The 26,337-nt window shown below is 37.2% G+C and overlaps 1 protein-coding gene across 4 annotated transcripts in view; it reads left to right on the top strand.

Moving 5' to 3' along the window:
* Positions 1-24,235, top strand: part of GAS2 (growth arrest specific 2) — a 179,708-nt gene extending 155,473 nt beyond the window's left edge. For 3 of the 4 annotated variants that reach the window (XM_045371618.3, XM_065528372.2, XM_005578376.5), the window contains one exon: positions 23,024-24,235. In XM_045371618.3, the coding sequence (XP_045227553.2) occupies positions 23,024-23,242 (219 nt within the window). In that variant the 3' untranslated portion in view covers positions 23,243-24,235. Of the gene's footprint in view, positions 1-8,636; positions 14,161-23,023 lie in introns of those variants that run through there. The other variant, XM_065528371.2, reaches the window with a different exon arrangement.
* The last annotated feature ends 2,102 nt before the right edge of the window (positions 24,236-26,337 follow it).

Below are 26,337 nucleotides of genomic sequence, written 5' to 3'. Positions count from 1 at the left end.
CGAGGTGGCGGGCTCCTGTAGTCCCAGCTACTCGGGAGGCTGAGGCAGGAGAATGGCGTAAACCCAGGAGGCGGAGCTTGCAGTGAGCTGAGATCCGGCCACTGCACTCCAGCCTGGGCAACAGAGCGAGACTCCGTCTAAAAAAAAAAAAAAAAGTGGCACCAAAGGGAAAGCCCAAGAGACATGAAAAACAAAAAATTATCACTGAGAGGTAGAATATGAGAAAAACATGTTTTTATTCCTTTGACAGGAAAAGTTTCAGTATGATTTGACTTCTTCATATGAACAATCACATGATATAGAATAGTATGTTTTCAAACTCAGGCTCTTGACATTTTGAATGAGATGATTCCTTGTTTGGGGGCTGGGGCTGTCCTGTGTATTGTAGGAGATTTCGTTGCATCACTGGCCTTTACCCGTTAGATGCCAGTATAAGCACCCGTCTCCCTGCCCCTTCTTGTGAGAACCAGAAAGGTCTCCAGAAATTGTCAAATGTCTCATGGATTGAGAACCACTGAAAAGCACACTATGGTAATTACAGATCAAAAGTGATTTTTATATTTTTAATTAGTCTAGGGTTTGTACTAATTGGGGACAGAGCTTGTGTGATGCCTCAGGAATTGCCAGCAAATTCAAGCTATTTAATTACTTATTCCCTCATTTATGTATTTGAGAGAGACAACATCATATAATGATAAGTAGTATACGTTTAAATCTCAGTTCTGCCACTTACTAAATTTTGTGATTAAATAATTTACTATCTCTATTAATATTAAAATCTAAAGTTCCATTTTCTTCAGCCATAAACTGGAGATAATTATTGCGTTGCCTTCACAAAATAAGTGTAAAAATTAAATGAGATATTGCATTTAAAGTCCATATCGCAGTGTCTACCAATTAGTAATAACTCAGTAAGTATTAATTATCATTTAATAGATATTTTAAATCCCTCTATGTGCCAGGAATTGTTACAGTTACTAGGGAAATAATGATGATTTATCCATCATTTCCCAAAGTAGATCAGTGTAGTGGGAAAAGAATTCAAATATAGTTATATATATAATTATCTTGATCACTACTATAATAGAGAAGAAGTACAAGATCCTATGACGTGTCATTGTTATTAGGATTGACACCAATTTGTTGGAGATGCCTTTGGGAATCAATGCTAGTCAGCAGTTAACTGGCTGAAGTAGAAAAAGTTCAATTTCTTGTGGCAGTATGCCTAGATTTCATGTGTGTGTGTGTGTGTGTGTATGTGTGTGTGTGTTTGTGTGTGTGTGTATCTCATATGATATATATTTTAATGTAGTTTTTGAAACTAGCAGAAAAGAAATATATATCTATATATCTATATATATAGAGAGATAGATATATAATATATATTTTACTTCAGAATGCTGACTGAGTTATAAAACAAGTAAACAGTTCATTATAACACATTAATTATGAGAAAGCATGTTTATTTTTCTAACATGGCATGATATATAAACATGGTTCTCTGAGTCTGTTCTGGAAGTCATTAGAAAGACAACATATTTGGTAAGCACATTTTTCTTCTGTGTCTCCCTTTTCTCCTCTGTTCAATGGGTTATGTGTACCCCTACCTACTCTACCTACCTAACACATGTCACAGCCAACGGCATGATCTCTCTCTGTGAATCAGTGGTGCATCCTGGGAAAATGATAGCAAAAATCTGGTGGGAAATTGGATGAGAGTGAGGTAACTGGAACACTACGAGAAAGATTCTAGTAGCTACACCACCCCTGGTGCAGTCAACCCTCTTTAGCCTGGACCACTGCAATAGCATTCAGACTGGCCTCTCCTATCCCTCTCACAGTTGTGTTAATAGTGAACTACTCAGTGCTATGTACAGAGCCATGCTGCTTTACATTTCTGTCCCTCTGCACCTGATTTCCCTCAGATGGAATGCATTTTTATCCTTTTTCTCCAACAAAGTCCTACTTTTCTTTAATGCTCATATCATTTCCTCCAATGAGACATTTTCACAAAACCTATTGCCCTCAAAGACTAGGCTGAAAATATCCTCAATTTTTTTTTGTTTTTTTTTTTTGTGTGTGTTTTTGTTTGTTTGTTTTGTTTTTTGATAGAGTCTCGCTCTGTCACCAGGATATCTTTAGTAGATACAGGGTTTCACCATGTTGGCCAGGCTGGTCTCGAAGTCCTGACCTCAAGTGATCCGCCCATCTTGGCCTCCCAAAGTGCTAGGATTACAGGTGTGAGCCACCACACCCGGTTTTCGGTATGCTTTCTTAGCATCCTTTATTAGAATAAGCTTAACAAAGATATATTATTAAATATATAGTTAATATAGATTATTAAAATTACATTATAATGAGAAATTTGAAATGTAGTACATGCAGAGAAGACCTATTTTTTGCTTCAGAGTATCAAAGATAATGGAGAAATAAAACAGCTATATAAATGGACATCAGAGGATAAATAAAAACACTGAGAGCATAGATAAAATCACAAAGGTGAAGAAATTCTAGCAGAAATGGCTGCTATCAGAGACCAAATAAACTCAAAATGAAAAAGAATAGATTAGGCAAGATTAAATCCCCTTCCTGAAGACCTGTTAGGGTAATGGATAGACAGAGAAGAAAAAAAAATGGTAAGTGTGAGATTTGAGAATGAATTTATGGTGAAGATGCTGAGAGACTGGATAATGGAATTTCTTGTGACACTGAGTTAAAAATCTAGAAAAGGTATAGAGGGGATGGAAGAATCTCTAAATGGAGAAATAGGCAAAAATAAAAAAGGGAGAGGCAAGCCTTTTAGGTGCTGACATCACACATCAGAGATTACCACCAGGTCTGTGGTATAGATGGATAGCACATCTGTCTCACTTTGCAGGTCTCAGTGCTGAGGTCTTCAAGACCTGACAGACATGCTTTTTGCAACTACTTTTAGAAGCTAATGGGCCAAAGGTGAAATATCCATTTCCATTACAGTATATGTATTAATCATAATATACAGGAAAAGAAAGAGGAAGGATCTTAAAATCTGGAGGCTGCTAATGTGACTTGAACGTTAATTAATTTTCTTTTTCTGATCTCACTAAAATAAGCTGGCTAGATACTAGGGAGAATGAATCACAAAGTGGCAGAAAAGAGATATGGGTGAACTTAAAAGATATTGGAGCCAAGGAAAGAGGGCTTTTAAGACAAATGAAGGAATGAACAGAATCAGAGTGAGTTACACTGTTGCCAGCTTTGCCTCCCTACACATATACTATGGATAAGGGGATGACTTCATGAAGCCAAAGTGGTGGCAACTTAGGAATGGTTTTGTATACTAGGCCCTTATATAAACAAGCACATCACTGGAGGCTGAGCTGAATTGAAAACAAGGTATTAGGAAATATAGGTTAGACTTATCAATGAGGAGTGAATATTGGTGTTCCTTCAACATCATTTTTTAGCTTAAAATACAAAAGGCCCAGGAAGGTGTTTCTCAGAAAACTTACAGTTTCTCACTGACACAAAGTGATATGGGTATGCAGGGAAAATTCTGAAATATTAAAGATATTTGTGCAAGCAGGAGCATATCATTGCACACAGTGGGTTACTGGGGAAAGAAAAGGAAGTGGCTGAGGGATCCACATAGCTGAAGATTTGTGCCATAGTTTGTCATAAGAAAACACACATCATTTGAGAGAGGTGGACTAAACGAATAGAAAGTAGTTCCAGTATGCCAGCTGGGCCCTAATTAGTTAAACAACATCCTTCTAACAATAGTTGAAGGAAAAAAGACATGGGAATGGGATGGATGTATATATTTTATATCAGATGGGATAAATTTATATACATTTTTCTCTACTACATGTGTGCATATAGAAGACCTGTACACACATATATGACAGACTTTAGGAAATCATGAGAAAAAATTATAGAAATGAGAGAATAGAAATATACAATTGTGGAAATACAAAAATAGAAGATGAACTGGTGACAATTTTTAGTGTAAATTTTGAAAGGAATAAAGTTACTAGAATTTCTAGAGGCAAAAGTAAATTTAAGAGCAAAGAGTCAACATGGGAGCTTTGGGAGTTTATGTCTAAAAAGTGGCTGAATTTCAGCAGGCAGTTTGTGGTGAAAAGCTCCTAGGGCATTCGTTATGTGTGGCTTTTATAAACAGCATTTGTGTCATCCTCCCTACAGAGACCTCTGGGTGGCCCCATGGAACAATAGGCTCATTTATAAGTCAGCATGTGACCAGCTCTGAAGCTAGGGTGGATAGACATAGTCAGTGATGAATTGTTTAATTCTTCTGGACTTCATCTTTAAGAAGACTGAACAATTTGGAAGTGAGCTCCAAGCGTCACCTACTCATATTGGAAAATGAGTGATGGAATCAGAATATTCAGTAAAGAAAGACTTTGTAATTCAGAATAGGTCAAAGAATTTAAAAGACATAACGAAGATCATATGTATGGAAGACAAAAACAGGGATTACAAAGAGGCCATGGCTGGGCGCAGTGGCTCAGCCTATAATCTCAGCACTTTGGGAGGTTGAGGTGGGTGGATCACCTGAGGTCAGGAGTTCGACACCAGCCTGACCAACATGGTGAAACCCCATCTCTACTAAAAATACAAAAATTAGTCGGGTGTGGTGACACGCACCTGTAATCCCAGCTACTTGGGAGGCTGAGCCAGGAGAACCTCTTGAACCCGGAAAGCAGAGGTTGCAGTGAACTAAGATCATGCCACTGCACTCCAGCCTGGATGACAAGAGTGAGACTCCATCTCAAAAATAAATAAATAAATAAATAAATAAAATAAAAATTTTAAAAAGAACACAATTACAAAAGTCAGTTTTACATATAGGTAAATGAAATTGGTTTATAATTTTCTTCTATGTTCATTAACTGTTCAGATAGTAGGAAAACTTTATGATCATTAAAGCTTTGAAAGAAGTCAACTAGTATAGTCTGGGCAAAAAATGATTGAGAAACACAGAGTTAGAGAAAGAAGAACACTTTGTGCCCCAGATAAAATGTTTGGAGCCTATTAGATTTATAGGGAACAAAATGATGAAGCTATGGAAAGTGTGAAGAGAAATAGGAAGAACAGGGAATGATGATCTTGGGGAGAAATTTTCTGAGAGAGAAATACGAAGGCTTATAGTTATTCAGAAGTCAGAAGTATGTTATAGAAAGGGGAAGATAAAACAAAGGAAAAGCAATACAGATAGCAAAGCTCTGAGTCCTAATTCAGTCATGGCCTTGTCTGAGGATATTATGATGGTTGTGTTTTGTGATGGGAGGAGTTCAAATAATGTGTAATATGAAAATAGTTTAAAAAGTAACATTAAAGGATAAAGTGAAATGGTGTAAGAGAGGATTTTGTAACCATAAAGTGCAATTAAAATGTTAGGAAATGGATTTGAAATTGGGTGGCTAGATTGTGCCTAAGGTCTGAGGACTCTTCCATTATCTGCTACTCCTGAAGTATGGTGGGGGAGGGGGAATAGATCATTATTCATCCTTACTTTTGTAATGATTTCAGGTAAAATTGCATCTTTATGTAGTGAATTATATGACAGCATGCCAGCTAGTCTGCACAACAAGAATAAGGTCTTCATACTAATAAAACAATTTTTTTTCAGTGAAGAAAAACATTTTCTTAATGTAGACATTTTGGAAATATTTCTGTCTTCTTGCTTTTTTTTAAGTAGCTGAGCTGAGCATTTTAAACCCGATTTTATTTTTATGAAGAAATACATATACATTGTTAATAAAATGGTGCTATAAGACTTATGCCCTCAAAACAGCAAACCTGCTCCTCCTTTCTTACCCCTTTCCACTCTTTTTTTCTCCTTAGTTCTCCCCAGAGACAGCTGTTATGGCTGTTTCTTCTTGTATTTATCTCCAAGCTTCAACATTATTCACTTACGCTGCTTTATCTTAGTTTTAAATTTTAGATATTTTCTATGGCATATTCATGAACTCAGTGTAGCAGGAGTAGGGAGATGACGATCTAGCCATCTTTTCTCTCCCCTTCCCCTACTCACCACACATATTACACTTCCTTTCTTTCTATTTGCTCAACATCATTAGCCATGCCATAACGTTGGTCAAATCGTTATTCAGCATTTACTTTATAATGATCATGTTAATATTACAGTGTACTATGATTGCTCTTCCTTTTTGAAATAATTTCAATTTTTCTTGAAGTCAATAATTCTTCATTGTGTTATCCTAAGTGTGATGAAAAGGCCCTTACCAGATCCCCTTAGGGAAGGGTAGGACCCTCACAATAATGTCACAGGCAAACATGCCAGTGAATTTCTCCATTTCATTTCCGGTCCCCTACATTTCTCCAGCCTGATCTCACAGTGTCACCCTGAAACTTCTCTACCTTGTTCTGTTGGATCCCTTATTTACTGGATCAGAGTCTTCTGTAGATTACTCCCTCAATTTCCAGAGCTCATCCTGAGAAAATCAGTAATTCATTCATCCAACATATATTTATTCAACATCTATTATGAAACCAAAAGGGTTCTAGGAAATAAGGATATATCAGGGAACAAAACAGAAGATCCATGACTCTCTAAGGACATCATATTTATGTGTGTAGTGTGTAGGCTAGCCATATAAAATACAGAGTGCTGTATTCCATTTGAACTTCAGGCAATGAATACTTTTCAGTACGAATATTTTCTAAATATTGTAAAGGATATACTAAGAAAATTTAATTTTTTCTCTGGAATTCAATTTGAGTGGGTGTCCTATATTTTTATGTGCTAAATATGACAACCCTAACTGGGAGGGATTAGACTGTATACCAGAAAACCCTGGTAAATAAATAGCATGGTAGAGAGTGATCAGTGTCATGCTGCAATGGGGAAGGAGAAGCAGAACAGGGTAAGGCAGATTGGGAGTAACAGGAGGAGGGATAGCAATTTTTACAGGGTGGTTAGGATAACCCTCATTGAGAAGATGAGTTATTAGCAAGGGTATGAAGGAGGTGAGGTGTTTACTCTGAGGTTATCTGGGAGGAAAGATTCCAGACAGAAAGAACACCAAGTGAAGAATATCTAGAGTGGACCTGAGTGTTTGGGAAATAGGGACACCAGTGTGGCTGTCGCAGAGCATTTTAGGGGTGCAGTGGTAGGAGATGAAGTCAGAGAAGTAACAGGAGTCCAGATCCCCTAGGAAATTTAGGTTATTGGGAGAACTCTGTAGTTTACTCCCAGGGAAATAGGGAGCCATGCAGGGTTTTGAAGAGTTATGGCATGAGGTGACTTCTCTTTTAACAAGATCCCTCTAGTTGCTCCATTGAGAATACACTGAAGGGCAAAAGTGAACGCCCAAAGACAAATTTGAAAATTGTTACAATAATTTGGGTGAGATCAAAGAATTTTGGACTAAGGAGACAGCCGTGAAGATGGTGAGAAAAGATTGGATTCTAGATGTATTTTTCCTCTAATATTTTACTGTGAAAATTTTCATACACATAGAGACGGTAATACTTTTGTAACTACCAAATGGATACTGCAATGAAATTTTTGCTGTATTTGCTTTATCATATATTTTTCCTTCTCTCCATCCTCTGGCTGAATCATCTGCCAGTCAGACATTTCTCTGATTCAGTTTCTGCAGAGATAAACCTTCAGTCTCCTGCTGTGATGACACAGTCACTGGCATGGGAAATCTGGGGTGGGGACATAGTAATTCTGGGTGCTAACCAATCCTTATACTAATTTTCAACCCATTCTACTTTATTAAACTGCATTTTTCTCCTCACCTGATGGAGGTATGATGATTCTAAAGCCTACGTTTTCTATAGTTTCCAGGCATTGCTTTGCTTGCTTCTTTTTGACAGCTGCCGTTTCAGGCTTTGAGTTCCACCTCTGTTCTCTTAGTTACAACTCATTTGTTTTCCAGCTTCTAAAAATGTATTGCTCTTTCTTCTCTATCATTTTATCCTCTCAACTTCCCTTATCCTTTGACTTTGTAACATTATTCTTTCCTTTTCATTTAAGTAGGGTTTTAAAAGGAAGGAGGCTCATATTTTTAAATATTTTACCAATAGAAAAAACTGAATATATTTAGTAATACTTAATTTTCCATTGTAATATCAATATACTAAAGGCACATTAAAACCAGTAGCAAAGTAATAGTTTTTCAGAGTATCTAGGTTACTAACTCTTTTGTTGCCTTTTAAGACTCAAGACAACATCAGTTTGGAAACCACTGTTGTGTATCACCATCATGCAGTGTTAAACTTTGGCTCTCCCAGTGCTTACTTATTCTAGCCTGTTTGTTGGATTTTGGTATTAGTGTTTAGAAGTGATAATGGAATTCAGATTGAATCAGGCAAATGTGACCCTGTCTGCTTAGTAGAGGGAATGGTTTTTCTTTGCCCTATGGAATCCTGCTTCCCTTCCTAAATAGGTTATTACATCTTTGGAGTGGGTAAATTCTAATTTCACTCTGGTATAGACCAGCTACCAATCCTTCCTCTAACACTAACATTTTCTATCTCATTGCTTTCACTATGCTGACTGTTCTATAAAATATTTATTATGACTGTCTTCTCTGTCTGAAATGGTGCTATACACTGGTAATTAGATGGAGACTAAGCCTTCTTAATTTCATTTGATGCAGGGCTGGGAAAATGGAGACCTTACATAACAAGGAGATGAGGACTGACAGGCAGTTGGCGTTAAGTGCTCCTACACATATTTCCAAGAAGATGCAAATGGAACTTTTCACCAGTCCATCATCATATGTCACTTACTTGCTGCTTTTCCCATGTTTGCTTCCAGAAAGAGGCTAGTGAAAGTCATTTGTCTCTACAATGAGCCTGCTTTATAAAGCTGAATTCCCTCCCCCACCAGAGGGAGACAATTATAGCAAGCCGGGAACTTTTTTCTGTTCAGTTCTAATAGCCAGAATATTTCTGACCCAAGTCCCTGTCCATGTTGGGAGATTGGTTCTCAACATCTAGGGCACTATAGTAGTTCACCCTTCAAATAAAGGTTTGAGGATGACATTCACCCTAATGTGTGATTTATCACTGGAGACAATGCCTCACAACTGGGCATCAGAAGACTAGTGCACTGTGTGTCCTTGAGCTACCCACTTAACCTCTCTGAGGCCCTATTTCTCTATCCGAATAATGGTAACAGTAATACTTGCCTACTGAGCCACTGGGTAATGGTGATAACAAAATTAAATAGGAGGAAGTACTGTCAGGATTTTAATAAGATTTCATTTTTGAATGTGGGCTCAAGGGCTAAGCATTCAGGCTGCACCTAGCTTTCAGCATTTTTGTATGGCCGAAACAATGAGGTTCAGATTCAAGTAAAGTGTTTCAAGCATGTAAATTGTTCCAAGCATGTAAAACACCTTCTTTATTGTGGTTTTGGAGTTCATTCCCAGTTGGGCAATATGACCGTCAGCAAGGACTTGATAAAATGGCAATATGTATCCGTAAAGAAAAGGGGTGTTGCCCATGGAAAGACCTTTGATAAAAACTCAGGTGGCTCTAACCCTTGGCAAAGTCACTTTAGGATGTATAGTTGAGTAGTAATGAGTATTATCTGAATCATAAGAGACTTTCAAAGCTAAACTTTGTTGCTTCTAAGCTAGGTGACCTTGGGCAATTCACTCAACCTTGCCGAGCCACTGTTTTCTCATTTTTAAATATGGACATAATGCAAACCACTTAGAGTTGCTCCAAGGATTAAGTTAAATAAAACCTGTAACAACCTTATCATTATCAGTGGCAGCAGCAGCAGCACAACATTATTATTTAAAAATAACAATAGCAGGTTATTATTGTCTACATTATGTTCCAGGCACTGTTTCTACATGCTTACACATATTAATATCTGTGTGTGAACAACTATGGGGAGAAGGAATTACTATAGTCATTATTTTGTGGATGAGAAACTGAGACACAGATTAAATAAATTTATTCTGGTCATACAGCAAGTTAGCAGTCTGATAAAGGAAAAACAAATAGTAGTTTCTGCTTTATTTACTGTTATTTATCTCTCTGAAGTTTTATCTAAGGAAAGGGTATAATAGGCTAAAGGACTATTGGGAAGTTAAAATGAGATAGTAAATAAGATGATAAATAAGAAAAATGCTTGTAAACAGTAAAATGGTAATTCCAGAAGCTTGTTTATTTGGGTTGTGATTAACTATTTATAATTGCACATAACTAGAGAGGTTGAAATGAATTCCCCACCTTTGGCAAGGACGTCTTCAAATGTCATTTGTTATTAGTAGTGCCTCAGTTTGCCCTGCTAACCGGTGACCTTATCAGTTATCTTGAAAATGCTAGAATCAAGCTTTCAACATGGCAAACTATCCATGGAACACCTGCTGTCTCACTCCTCCATGTGTTAAGGTACCTCAGGCAAATAGCTGAATTCCCAATCGCCCAATTTTGAGCATATGCCATTTCAGAATAATAGTAGACAATGACAGAGTCTGTTGTCCTATAAATTAATTTAACATTCTTCCTCTGGAGAGCAGATGACTGCATTCTAAAAACAATATTTTCTCTCGAGTTATGATGGCTTGTAAAAACACACAGTGAATGGGGTTGACAAGAAGGTGTTGGGAAGTGTATGATATCCCAGGGGACTGAACAGATCTAAATTTAGGTGGGTTGTCTCTTCTAGGCAGTTGGTGTCAGATACCATTGCCTCTTAAAAGGATGACTTCAGTGAATAGCAGTTAACAGATTGTGCAGAAACATGAGCCTCTGTGGTCCATTAAGTGGGGAATCGTTTAATGAGACCCAGAATTGTACTGAGGGAACCATGGCACTTAGGCATTAAAAGAGAGAAAAGGAAGGGGTGAAAATTTTATGAAGCAATTTATTACTCCTGTAAACCATGTTTTTTAAAAAATGCATTCCAGGTATAATAAGAATTTGTGAATGAAGATCATGAAGAGAATAATGTACTTAATTCACTATGGATTCTGTCATGGTATTTGTTTCTTCTCTTTTTGCTTCCCTTTTCCCCATTTCTTCTTCTGTTTCTCTCTTGATTCTCAATACAATCTCCCACTTTCTTATGCAATTCCTGTTATAGCTTCAATTTTTGACCCAAAACTATCTTTCTTTCAAAGAAATTCTTGAAGCAAAACTTGGTGTCTGAATTATTCACACACAGATTTTTTTTTCAGACTTCTCTTTCTAAATAAGGGCACAAACCATTTTACCTTTCCCTTTCTCCTATCCTTTCATAAATAAGCAATGCAGATGTATTTTATAAAGGTAGTGTTGCTCAGAATGGGGCATTAGTAAGTATTAGTGTTGTTCATCCAGTCGTTTAGCATGCATTTATTCATTTAATATTCATCTAGTAAGCATTGTGTGCCTGACATTGTGCTAGGTCCCTAGGGTATGAAATTTAGCAAGGAATAACCTTGCCTGCCACTCAACAAATATTTGTTGAATGGTCAAAGGAAGGGATTCACTTTACTTCACCTGGTGAATGTGGAACAATTCTCTGCATGTATAAAGGCAGGAAACTTTCTTGGGATTTTAAGGAGTTCCGAATATCTATGGAGTGAGTAATTTGGAGAGTGGGCCTGGGCTCAGAAGGTAGGACTACATACAGTATAGTACAGTTGTGCAGCGCACATCCTGAACAGTAATACATGGTAACTCTGGCATAGTGAGAAAGAATGTGGGAAAAGAAAATAGTAGCTGGGCTATAAAGTGCTTTGTAAGCCAGGTTACTTATTCTTATGGAGGGATGGGGGTAGTGGTAAAAGAGAAGGTTATCAGAATTGCTGTCAAATTTTCCACATTATGTATGCTTCTGACCACCATGGAGATGCTGATATCCTCCCCTTACCCTCCCCACCCCCACCCCCCACCCCCGCTTTCCCAGGATCTTTGCCACATTGCTAATTTACTGTGAGTCATATTTCTCAGGTGAGCTATAGCTAAGAATGTCTGAGAAACACTAGACAATGGAGAGCCACTCACAGGTTTTTAAGAAGGCGGAAGCATGTTCAGATTTTCCTTTGAGGAATGTTACTGTGGCTCTGGAGTAGAAGGTGGATTAGTGAAGAGTGAGAGATGAGGGGGCATCCTGCAGAAGAGCGTTCACGTCCTCAAGGTCTAATGACATCTGTGTTCAGAGCACTTGACAGATACTCCTGCTGCCCTCACATTTTAAGTTAAAATTCTCATCTAAAAGACATTTTCTGTTGGGTAGTTTTTATTTTTGTTAGTAGTTTTGCTTGTTTGTTGTTTATGTAATATAGCTAAGATATATACAGCTTGGTTATCTTAAAAAACAAGTACGTTACCAATAAATACACATTTTTTTCTGGCTGTCCTATGTGGCCTTTTTCACTTAGTAAAATATATGATTTTCTGTGATCTACATGAATGTAGGCCTTACCTTTTCAATGAAAATTGAGTTGATATGCTTCTGTTTCTAAACACAAATGTTCCCAAGAAAAAGGAAAAGACATTCTTCTTTTTTTTTTTTTTTTTATTGCTTTAAGTTCTTAACTCCATATAATGTGATTCCAACCTATCTTGCTAAACTACATAATTAAGACAGAGGGGGGAAAAAAAAACTACTTTCTGAAATCCTGTTATCATGTATCATAGGAGCCAGAGCGCTAGACCCCTTGATGCTGCAGTGACCTCCCCAAGACCCATAGGAAGCTGCTGACTGATCATTCCACAACTTACAAAATTTTTGTTATATTCTGAGTTAACATGAGAAAGTTAACTTATTTCATATCAACTTATTTTTCCCCTTTGGATTAAGTATCTGGATGAGCTAAGAAACTTGATTGGGGTTGGAGCATGAGATAGTTTTTTGTTTGTTTGTTTGTTTGTTTTAATGTTAGGAAAATAAAATTAAAAGATAGCACTAAAAAGTAGGCATTAAGTAAACATATGATAGTCTCAAAAATGTGTATTCAATTCAGTAAAACATAGTGACTTACCTGACCTGATGTAAATCACTGCTGTTTCAATATACTAAATGATACATCCACCCTTAAATATTGCATTCATTATTAGGAAAATATTTTTTTGTTTGTTTGTTTTTGTTTTTGTTTTTTGAGACAGAGTCTCACTCTCTCGCCCAGACTAGATGGAGTGCAGTGGTGCCATCTCGGGTCACTATAAGCTCCACCTCCTGGGTTCACGCGATTCTCCTGCCTCAGCCTCCCAAGTAGCTGGGACTACAGGTGCCCACCACGATGCCCGGCTAAATTTTTGTAGTTTTAGTAGAGACGGGTTTTCACCGTGTTAGCCAGGATGGTCTCGATCTCCTGACCTCGTGATCTGCCTGCCTCCTCCTCCCAATGTGCTGGGATTACAGGCGTGAGCCACCGTGCCCGGCCAGGAAAATAATTTTTGAAATAACACAGGTCCTTAATTGTAAGGTCATATGCTGGATTGGGAATAAAGATGTGGTTTCTAGCCTGGCTCTAGTGAACCACCTATGTGACTTCTCAGACTGTGCATCTGTGAAACATTACCAGTGACCTCAATGTTTCTTTTTATCCTCTTAATTTCAACAGGGGGTATTTGTAGATTACTTGGCACATAGTAAGCACTCTACTATTGTATGACTCTGTCATCCAAGGAAACACTTTCCCTCTTAGTGTCACATATGAAGAGGTTTTCTAATTAAAACACATAATTAAGCATCACAGTAAGACAGAGTCATGAAACAAAATGCTCTTGATTAAGAATGGGAGTGTTTCTTCTCATTACTGAGAGAAAATATTTAAAAAAAAAAAAGCAACAAAAAGACAACTTTGAGGCATGTTGATTCTTTCCTCAAGGAATGTGTGTCATTAATAGAAACAAAGAAACGATTTACAGTGTTTGCAACAGCCTGATTATGCTTATAGAACTTCATTAGGGCCACTGGGATAAAAGCTGAGAGAAGATTTTGGTCACTGTCTTTTTCCCCCCTTCAGAATTGAGAAATGTTGCTTAAGTCAGTAATGGATCGCCTGGGCTTTGCTATGATCAGAGGCACAGTAAGGAATGAAACCAGTTGTTCAAAATGGTGACAGCCATAATAAAACTAACAAGCAAAAGCTACTGCTTTGCAACATATGGTGTTGGAGGCTATTTGTAGCAACTCTTGTGTTTCTTATCAACAACAAGAATAAAGAAAAATAACAACAACATAGGACTCGATATTGAATGTAGTCATGTACTGTATAACTGTTTCAGTCAATAAGAATGGTTCTATAAGATTTTAATACTGATTTTTACTGTGCTTTTTCTGTGTTTGGATATGTTCAGATATACAAATACTTACCATGTGTTATAATTGCCTACATATTCAGTACAGTAATTTGCTGTACGGGTTTGTAGCCTGGAAGCAACAGGCTATCCTATATAGCTTAGGTGTGTAGTAGGCTGTGCCATCTAGTTTTGTGTAAGTACACTCTGTGATGTTCACATAGTGGTGAAATTGCCTGACACACATTTCTCAGATTGTGTTCTCATTATTACGTGTTGCACGACCATCCTCAATTGACATATGCATTGATGCTACTGGGCAAGAGCCGCTACCTTTTGGAATGAAGAACAAAATGTTCAACTCTATGAAGCATTAAAATTAAAAAAAAAAAGCAGTGAGATACACACTGGACAGAAATCAAAGCCCCTTCTTACTTATGCCAACAGATAACTAGATATGAATGTATTCCATCGTGTTACCTCACTTAACACATTTACTTCTAAAATAATTAGGGCTACTTGAGGATAATCTTCTGAAATTAAATTTAATATTTATTTAAGATTTATTAGGACATAAGCCTATGACTCATTTTAAATGAGCACAGTTAATCTGCTTACCCTACTTACTACTTCTGATAGTAGTGATGTCTTGCCTGTGCTGAATTACCACAGGTAAGTAACCAAGCATGGGTGAAAACCAAAATCTAGCAGGTATGGTTTAATGGAATAAAGGATTCTTGCCCTGTTCTGCTACTGATTTGTTGTGTAATCCTGCCTAAGTTGCTTAAATTCTCAGAGCATCAATATTCCTGTCTATAAAAGCAGTAATACTGATAATGACATTATAGATTAGATAAAGTGAGTACAACTTGTGGCAGTATCAAATGAAAAGAAGTATTATATGATAACAATATTGGCCCTGTTCTGAGCTTGCATATATGAGAGTCCAGAAATGAAGACTACATCATCCCTCTCTTCGGAGAGCTCACATATTCTGAAAAGGGACATACAGGTAAATCAGCAATTGCAATATTGTGGGATGCGTGTAACAGTGAAATCATGTGGAAACTAAACAGTACACAGCAAGGAAGGATTCACTTATCTTGGGAAGGAGATGACCATGGAAGATTTTCCAGTTGAGGGTGACGTTTTGAACATCAGGGCTAGGGCTAGAGGTACAATTTGGAGACAAAAGTAGGTGGTAGTGGAAACCATGAGGTTGCAAATAGAGAGTGGTTAGAGTCAGAAAAGCAGTAAACAAAGGACAGAATATGTTGGAATGGCAAAACTTAAAATGTAGAAGAAATGTAACCTATCAAGGAGTCAGAGAAAGAACAACAAGATAGGTAGTAGGCAATTCAGGAGACATACTTGTCACAGGTAGTCAAGAGGTGGGGAGTTTCAAGGAAGGAGTGGTCAACATCATTAGATACCTTACTTGACAGAGTTATCATGAGAAATAAAGTTTAAGGGCCATACATTGTATTTGATACAGTAGATGCCATCTGGCTCCCTTTCCCTGTGCAGTCAGTTAAGAGGTATGGGGCAGAAGAAAAGTGTACTGTAGGTTATACCGTGATGAGCAAGTTAGAAGTGAAGACACCAAGTGTGAATGTAACTATCAAGAAGGTCAGATGTAAGCAGAAGGTATAAGAGTAAGAGTAGAAATTAACGAGAGTTAGAACATAGTGGGAGGAATTGAACTTGGACAGGAGAACTTCTGAGATAAGAAAGGTGGAGTAAATGATAAATACAGATTCAGGTATATTGGTCAGTAGAGGTGTCAATAGAGGATGCATGCTTGATAAAGGTGAAGTCATCAGTAGGCTGATGGAGGGAGGGGGACAAGTGGTGTGTTTGAGGGTAATAGATAAAATGGGAAATGGAGCTGACCAAAACTAAAAGAATCAATTAATTGCAATTGACCTAATGTCACTAATCTGTGAGATGGAAGAGTTCTTGGATGAAGTATATAATCTTCCTTCTAAACCAGCTCAGCATCTGTGCTGGAAAAGCTCATTGCAGTGCAACCATTCTAGGGAAAGGGAGGGAAGAGTTTGAATAATAATAGCAGGCTGATTCGCTTTTAGGTTAAACAGTGGGAGTTTGGTTTATGGAGATGGAGGTGAGTGTTCAACTTTTTTTTTAGATCGGTCACATACCAGAAAAACATGGAATTTTAATCTCTTTAATCAGGGCTATAAATCTCTATGACAGTAGTATCTTTTATAAAAAAGAATTTATATATGGATCCTCTTCTATTTATGTATGTATTTGTTTAAATTGACAGATAAAATTATACATATTCATCATGTACAACATAAAGTTTTAAAGTACATATACATTGTGGAATCACTAAATAGAGCTGATTAACAAATGTATTACCTACATAGTTATCATTTTTGTGGCAAGAACTCTTAACATCCACTCTTTTTGCATTTTTTTAATTAAGGAAGGATACAATATATCATTCTTAACTACAGTCACCATGCAGTACAACAAATCTCTTGAACTTATTCCTCCTAACTTACTGTAATTATATATCCTTTGACTAACACCTTCCTATCCCCCTCACCCACCAACCACTCCTGCTTCTAGTAACCACCATTCTTTTCTCTACTTCTATGAGATCAGCATCTTTAGATTCCATATATGAGTGAAATTGTTACAGAAAAGGGGTCTGGATCCAGACACCAAGCGCGGGTTTTTGGATGAGTCCACAGAGTAAAAGTGAAAGCAAGTATGTTAAGAAAGTAAAAAAGCAAACAAACAAAAAAATGGCTACTCCATAAACAGAGCATTCTTGAGTGCTGCTGGTTGCCCATATTCTGGTTATTTCTTGATGAAATGCTAAACAAGGGATGGATTATTCATGCCTCCCCCTTTTGGACCATATAGGGTAACTTCCTGATGTTGCCATGGCATCTGTAAACTGTCATGGCACTGGTGGGAGTGTAGCAGTGAGAATGATCAGAGGTCGCTCTTGTTGCCAGCTTGGTTTTGATGGGTTTTGGTTGGCTTCTTTATGAGCTGTATTTTGTGCTGACCTTATCCTATATCTTATCCTATGAATTATCCTGTGAAATATCTCATTCTATGACTTAGAATGCCTTAACCATCTGGGAATGCAGCCCAGTAGGTCTCAGCCTCATTTTGAAGCCCCTATTCAAGATGGTGTTGCTCTTGTTCACACGCCTCCGACAAAATCATATGGTATTTTTGTCTTTCTGTGCCTGGCTTATTTCAAGTAACACAATGTCCTCTGGGTTCATTCTTGTTGTTGCAAACAACAGGATTTTCTTCCGTATTATGGCTGAATAGTATTCCATTATGTACATATACTACATTTTCTCTACTCATTCATCCATTAATGGACGTGTAGGTTGACGCCATATCTTGGCTATTGTGAATAGTGCTGCAGTAAACATGAGAGTGCAGATATCTTTTTGATACACTGATTTCATTTCATTTGTATATATACCTAGGGGTGGAATTGCTGGATCATATGGTACCTTTATTTTTAATAATTTGAGGAATCTTTGTGCTGTTTTCCATAATGGCTGTACTGACTTGCATTTCCACCAATAGTGTGTAAAGGTTCCCTTTCCTCCACATTCTTGCCAACACTTGTTATCTTTTGTATGACCCTAATATCTTAATCCCATGCTTGAAACCTCTGAACAGCTTAGCCACTGGCTTTCTTAGCAAATTTTAGGTTACTGATTAGCAAGGTCTAACTGAGACATCAGCAAGAATAACTCAGAATTGAAAATCTGTTTTCTAGAGTATATCCTCAGACAGGGCCACCTATTTCATGGAGATAGTTTGTAAGGTTTGCTGTGGAAACATTATAATATTGACCTAAAACCCTTCCATCTCCCGAGAGTAGCCAAAATGAGGCATGAGGAAAGGTAATGGATTCCACAATTACTCCTCTTCAATATGAAATCAATATTCTTCTTTGAAGATGTAGAAAGTCCTTTCTGTTTTAAGTATCATGGGTAAGTACATGAATCATGGATGCTCACACCCTTGTCAAACACAGCATCAAGGAAGCATTCAGTGAAAGGCAATAGTATATTTATGTATGTTGTCATTTTTTTCAGTGTAGCTTAGAAACACGAAAGCAAAGAATAAAGAAAAAAACGACTACTTCAAAGAAAGGGAGAAGCACTTTACAGTTCTGATAAATTTTTAAGGACCCAAGCTGCAGAGCACTGACTAGGTCCATAGAGAAGATCAGGAAAAATATAAACTCTCTTTGTAATAATTGGAAAATCCAAACAAACTACTAAGGCTGATACCTAAAAGAAATCTTCCAAGAGAAAGAAACCTCTGATATCTGATTTTACTATTAGTAATGTCCCATTCTTAAGGTGTCCATATAAAGCAGTGTCTCATGTAAAGTGTTTTATAGGAAGTTGCATCTGTTTCTAAAAGGAAAACAATTCTCTAATTTTGTGGAACACGTTTTTAAAATGTAGGTATAAATTGTCTGTTCATTATTTCCTTTAAAAGCCTGGGAGTGGAAGGAGGTCATCTTATACCTTTGGAGAAAAACACCTCTCCAGTTATTGCCTACAGAACCACAATCAAAGGGAAATTGTTACCAATACACCAGAGGTTTGGTGTTTGTCCTATTGCTCTCCACATAGAAAGTCAATCACTGGGCAATGAGTGTTGCCAGGAAAGAAGGCTTTTTCAGGTGCTGCAGCTGAGAATGGGAGATCAGTCCCAAATCCATCTCAACTGACTAAAATGAGGGGTTTATATAGCAGAGAGGAAATGTAACTATGTGTGGGAAAACAGGAATTAGGGATGAGTGAGGAGGAGAAGTTGGTTACAAGAAGCAGGTGTTCCCTTAGGCAGTGGGTGAGGGATCTGGCTCCCATAGTCCAGACGTGATGATCTGGTAAGTTTCAGTTGCTTGACACTATCTGGGAGGCCTGATGACTGATTTTCTGAGAAAAGAACTCAGATAAGACAGTTTTAACTTTCTCAGATTTTCAGACTGGGAGGGTCAATGTCTGTGTTTATTCAAAAGAAATCATAAACATCAGTTCTATGGGACCCTTGGGCAAGTTTCAAAAGGATGAGATAATCTCATGAAACACCTAGATTCAGGGTTCAAAATGAGAAAACAACAAATATATCCCTCCACCTCACAGTCACACAAAATCAATCAACAAAGCTGTATGCCTCCTCCAACTGTAGTTCTTATTAAAGGAACTTTCACATGATGAAGCTAGACTTTGGAGATGGATGTTATTCGCAAAAATACAATTATGTCCATTAGACTACTCTTACAAAGGCAGGAAAGTAAACCTAGATACATTGTAAAAGTATTTCCTGCTAATCCTCCTCTATTGACTGTGGTAAGAATATTGGACTGAAACCAACATCTGCAGTAGAAAGGATGTGGAAGAAGAAGTGAGCAGAAATTTAATTCCTGTATTATTCATATTCGATATGGGACTCTGTTCCATGCTGTATCCACTTTGCAAAGTACTATTGATTCATTAAGAAATTAGCAAACTGCATATGTGCCTAAATGGTCAGTATACTCCAGGCTGAAAAGTGTTTCTGTCACTGCTTCCTAGAATTGTTTAAAAACCGTTCTCACTGGCGGTTCTTTCTGGTTGAAATGGCCTGCTCACAAACACTGAATTAGACTTGGGCATTTTGCCAGGGGCATTGATACCAAGAATGTTTGGAGACAAGACTTAAATGTAATTTACAGAGCTAGGAGGTGCCAGAACTTCAAAATAGGCAAAGTTGTTCTCTCGAACAGTGGTAGAAAGAATCCAAGTGTTATTCTGACACTGACCTTTGCAGTTTTTGTCCCAGTGAATTCAAGTTTTGGAAGCTGGTGGTAGTAAAACATATGCAGAAATTTGTAGGACTATGAATATGTGGATAAAATTATAAAAGCCCTAGTTGATTTTATTTATTTAGTAAAAGCTGTCATGAGAAAAGGACTAGACTAGAGTCAGATGCTAAGAACCTGGCTCCAGTCCAACCTGCCTCCAGTTAGGTTCTTGTTTTACAGATGCAGACACTGAGAACCAGATCTTTGATTTGATTTGCTTAGATCCTAAGATCTGGTTCTTGGTGTCTGCATCTGTAAAACAACATGGTACTGTGACCGGAACACCAGGGATTAGGTCCTCTTGCTTGCTACATAGAAAGCTAATCACTAAGACAATGAGTATTGCCAGGGAAAGAGGCTTTATTTGGATGCTGCAGCCAAGAAGAACACATCAGTCTCAAATTTATTTCACCAATCAACTAAAATTCAGGGTTTCTATAATGCAGAAGGAATGTAGCTACATGCAGGAAAACAGGAATTTTAGGGAGGGGCAAGGAGTCTGGCATTTAACTGTCTGGTGTCATCTGTTCCTTGCCTAAAGGTCAGTTTGCTGAGCAAGAAACTCGGATAAGACAAATTTAAGTTTCAAGTTTAAGACCAGGGAGGGTCAATTTCTATATTTATTATTGTTATTTTCATTATTATTATTATTGTTGGAGATGGAGTCTCACTCTGTCACCGATGCTGGGGTGCAGTGGCACGATCTCGGCTGACTGCAACCTCTGCCTCCCAGGTTCAAGCAATTCTCCTGTCTCAGCCTCCTGAGTAGCTGAGAATACAGGTGCCTGCCACCACACCCAGTTAATTTTTATATTTTTTTCTTTCCAGTAGAGATGGGGTTTCACCATATTGGTCAGGCTGGTCTCAAACTCCTGACCTCAGGTGATCCACCCGCCTCGGCCTCCCAAAGTGTTGAGATTACGGGTGTGAGCCACCATCCCCAACCATATTTATTTATTTTTAAAAGTAACTATTAGTTCTGTGTGACACTTGAGCCAATTTCAGTGCCACTGGCAGGGCCAGGAAAGGCAAAGTAATTCCAAGCTAAACCCTCTTTTTATCTGCTTTATGTTTCAGGGATTCTCACTGATGTTTTAATGAGTACGTTCTGATGCTAAAATAAGTTTGAAGACTTCAAACTGGAAGATGTGTTATAAGGTCCTTTTGCTACTGAAATGTCAGAGATTCTGTCTAGGTCCTGCTGCTCACTGCATAGAACGCCAGTCACTGAAACAATGAGTGTTTCCAGGGAAAGAGGCTTTATTCGGGTGCTGTGTGATCAGTCTCAAATCCATCTACCTGATGGACTAAAATTAAGGGTTTATATAGCAGGGAAGATATGTAGCCTTGAAAACAGGAATTAGGGAGTGGTAAGGAAGAGTAATTGGTCAACAGGGAACAGATGGTCTATTAGGCAATCACAACAGATGAGGGGTCTGATGTCTCATTGTCCAGATGTGGTGATCTGGTAACTTGCAGCTCCTTGATACTAACTGGGATGCCTGATGTTTGGTTTTCTGAGAAGGGAACTCAAATAAGACAATTGTAATTTTCTCAAATTTTAAGACTGAGAGGGTCAGTTTCTGTATTTGTTCAAAAGAAACCACAAACATCATTTCTATGGGACAGTAGTGCTGGTTTCACTTTCTGTTCTAAAATTCTAATACTCAAATGAGAATAACCAGTAGAAATACGTTTAATTCATATAAATCAAATAGTTTTAATTACTGTTTTTCATTAAATTTTTATTAGTTGGCACAATATTTGATTTTGAAAACTGCTCCATGTCAACCACATAAATGAAGTTCTATGAAACCCCCAAATACACATGCAGAAATTTTAGATACAGGCAGATAGAAAGCAGGTCCAAAACCTTTATCAAAAGCTACATGAAAGTGGTAAGAACACAAGTCATCTCCCACTGGCTGGGAGTCAAAAAAAAAGTCTAGATCTCAAGCTGACACCAAGTAAGAAGAATTGAAACAGATTTTATAGACTCTATGATGTAACTTCCCAGATTTTCTCTCACAATCACATCCTCTTCCCAACATTACAGTGCCCATATGTATCCATAACATTTTGGGCAGGAGAGGGCGTCAACAGGGTCTTTGATGATTGTGCAACATTACCTCTTAATATTAAATTTTCTGATATTTGAAAGAAGTTGATGACAAATTATTTGGTTTTCCATGTCAAACTGCCATAACATATTTTTACTAGATACAAAGAATCATGCATTCTTCACATTTAAATCAATAACCTTGTTAAGTTGGAGCTCTAGATGGCTCCTGGGCTTGGGGTAAGTTGTTTGTTTGTTTTCAAAGACATATTCTATGATAATTAGGAAGAAAAAGAATAAAGAAAAACATAAATGTTTGCCTATTCAAAAACACTTTGCCTTCAAGGGCTCAGACAATGACTGGGGAAAACTTCAATAATTTTTTTAGTGCATTTTTCCATGTTATTTTGTATTGAGTATTTGTTTGACTCTTAGCATTATAATTCATTAGCAGACATTTCCATGGTCTTTAAAATCCTGATTCAGAGGGGAATAACCCACTGGGAAAAATGGAGCACTAAGCTGAGTCAGTAGGCAGGAACTAGAGACAGTGATAAGAACTGTAATAGAACATCAGATATCAGAGAGAAGCCTCCAGACACATTAAACCAAAGAATTGTACATAGGTGCTGGTTCCCATAGCACAGCAAAGCTGGGTTCTGGAGTTGTTTATCCTTAATTCACTTCCATAGAAAAAAAGGACTTCTTTCATAGACTATATGCTACCTCAGACATTGTGCACCAAGTAGAAAAACAGTGGGTCATGAAATCCAAACCAAAACACTAATTTCACTAGAATCAGGGGTTGATTCAAGATACTATAAGAATTTTCATAATTTAACACTTTTGATATTTTTTCATTTCAGATGCTGCACAACAAACATGTCATGGTCCGTGTGGGAGGAGGCTGGGAAACTTTTGCAGGGTATTTGTTGAAACACGACCCCTGCCGAATGCTGCAGATCTCCCGTGTGGATGGCAAAACATCCCCTATCCAAAGCAAATCTCCAACTCTAAAGGACATGAATCCAGATAACTACTTGGTGGTCTCTGCCAATTATAAGGCTAAGAAGGAAATTAAGTGAAACAAATTGGTCACGACAAGGGGACCCTCATAATGGCCTGTATCCGCTTCTCCAGTGTAGTCAGTTTAGTTCATATGTTCTGAAAACTGTTTTGGAGAAAGATAGACAGAAAAATGTCATCATATTGAAAAATGTTCAAAGAGTAGCACTATTTATTTTTAACGCTTCTGTAGAATATGACCTATTAAAAGAAATTCTAAACTCAAATTTAAATTAGCCAAATTTTAGGCAAATTATTATTTCTTAATATGCAAACACAGTATTTAGAACACAAACTATTAGAAACACAATTCTAATTAAAGATAAACACTATAAGGAGAGAACATTTAGGATTTGCAGATAAGTCAACAGAAAGTGCCTGCTTTACATCCATGAGTAAAAGCACCCCAGACATTTTTATAACTGCAAGATTTTTATGCTGTTTTTTTTACATTACATTTTTGATTAGTGTGATAATGTGCTACAAAAAAAAAAAAATATCCAACAGCACTACAAATAAGTACAGAGTATTCACAATAGTAATATGTTACTGGAAAGGCCACTTCAGAAAAGTTTACATTCACTTGGAAGGTTGCCTTAAAGTATATCTCTTATCTGTGACCAAATATCTGGGGTACTTTTAGAAGTTTTCAGTACACCCCCTTAGAGAATAGCTTATGAGTTATTTCTCACATTGCTGAGCACATGGCTGTGTTTAGAATGATCTAGTGTAATTCACACATGAGCTGACATACGTTGATACTTTGATGAGTAAATTGTACAGTCAAAATGTTCATTGATTTCATGTTATTTCAAAGCATTTTCTTATTAAAAATATATCTTTAGTTAATCCTATTTTGCTATGCCTTCTAGTAAAGTAAATTCACTGTAGCTAATGATGTTACAGACTCACGTATACCCTTGTATACCTGGGACAGGGCTGTTTTATACCAATAAACAGCAAAATATTGTCCTTACTCATTCAAGAATTAAAAGGATATATTTTAAAAATGTTATCTGTCTCTAAATCAATGCCTCATTCTGAAATCAAGTTAATTTTCAAATGGCAACTTTCTCCAAGAGTTATAAGAAGAATCAAATTAGGGCTCCCTGGCACTTCTTCACTTTGGGAGATGAGTGATGGTGGTGTTAGTCTTCCTTAGTAGAGAGTTCAGGTTTTATTATTGGTAGTAATGTAAGTGCTGCTCTGAGTATAAAAAGGATAGAAAGTTAATTTTTCATGTACTAATTTTTCAACATTAACAAAAGAATCCACCTTTCTTTCTCCAAAAAGTCAGGAAGGAAGAATGTTTGTTACATGACAAATTTAGTCAAAACATACATAATTGAGAAGTTCTTAAACAACATGCGTGGCATAATTTTGTGGTGCTGGAAGTGATGATAATCATTTCAGGGAGAGAAAGTCAGTGAAACCTAAAAAAAAAATAGATTAAAAAAAAAACCCCTGAGGTGTTGTAGGTGATAGTCACATTGGTACAGTGAATAATTCTAATATATTTAAAAGTATAATCTTGAGTGATTAAGATATTTAAGTTACCTAATACACTGAATTTCTTTGTATAGTTAATGACAATATTTCCCTCAACATTTTCTCCTGTGCCTAAATTTGTTCCATAAGCATATTTATATCCTTAATAATATAATTTTACTGCCTGTGTCTAAAACAAACAAAAATTAAAATAATAGTCAACTTCATTAAAGAATAAGTGCAGCTTAACAAAAGTAATATTAACCTCCTTATCTTTTGCATTAGTAGTTATCTATTGCTGCATTAAATTGTCACACACTTGGTAGCTGAATAAGCATGTTTATTATCTCACGTTTCTGCAGTCAGACATTCGACATGGTTTCAATAGGCTAAAATCAGAGTGTCACCAAGCTGTTTTCCTTTCTGAAGGGTCTAGAGGAGCATCCATTTCCTTTCCTTTTCCATCTTCTAGAGGCCACCTGCATTCCTAAGGTCCATGATTTCCTTCCTCCATCTTCAAAATCAGCAATGCAGCATCTCTATGACCCGTCTTCTTTCTTCATATCTCTTTCTCTCATAGGTTACAAAGGTTTTCTGCTTTTAAGGATCACATGATTAGATTGGCTCTACCTAGATAATGTATTTTAAGGTCATTAACTTGAGCACATCTAAAGAATCCACTTTGCCGTGTAACATAACATATTCACAGGTTCCAGGGATTAGGACATGAACATATTTGGTGGGGAGGGAAGGATTATGACACCCATACCACATCTAAGATGGTCTTTGAAGTGTCACTGAAAACATGGTCACAACTGCCACTGGAGTCTAGCTGCTAGTCAATCAGCACCAACCAAGGATGTGAAAAAAAATTAGACTATATTCAGCCTCTTACTCCTCGACTCCTTATTGAAGACTGGCCAGGACATAGACAAAGTAGGTTTATGTCACCTTATTCTCAGCTAGATGTAAGATCCAAGGAAGGACAATGGAGAGATGGGTCCAATAGCCAATGAATAAAGAATTAAAAAGTCTAAGTAGTCTAGAAATCTGGCTGCAAACAGAGTGGAAACATCTCAAACCAGAAGTTCAAGTAAATAGTAAAAAGGCCACAGTGAGAAATAATATCAACACATTGAGCAGACTAGGCTGATTCTGAAATTAAGTGACTCACTGCTATCATATTCAGTGTCTCCTGATGTGGGTGGGGACAGAATTGTACCTACAGGATATGTGGTAAAAGTGCTTGAATCAGAGACATATAAGGAATGATTTCAGGAACACTGAGAGGTATTCATTTTTACTGTTAAGAAATTACTTGGAGGAACTGTTAGCTGTCTTGTCTACAGATTGTTTTGTACTAGTGAAAAGAATAGAAGCAGGGAGAATGAGGAGAAAACTCTGGATCACCAATGTAGCTCAAAGGAAAGAGGAACTGTGTTACAAAAATGATTCACGACACAATGCCCACCTCATAATGTATTTGACACTTTGTCACTGAAAAGACAATATCAACTAGAGTTGACTTCCTCAAAGATGTTACCACAGGAACATTTAAAAACACTGGGTGAGTAAACTAAATTTAAACTTGTTTGTGATTAATTAAATCTTTTCTCAGATTGCTCTC

This window comes from Macaca fascicularis, chromosome 14 (genome assembly GCF_037993035.2).
Source record: "Macaca fascicularis isolate 582-1 chromosome 14, T2T-MFA8v1.1".
In the NCBI taxonomy this organism is placed as follows: Eukaryota; Metazoa; Chordata; class Mammalia; order Primates; family Cercopithecidae; genus Macaca; species Macaca fascicularis.
The sequence above is the reverse complement of the archived record's forward strand: the minus strand, read 5'-3'. Positions and strand labels throughout refer to the sequence as shown.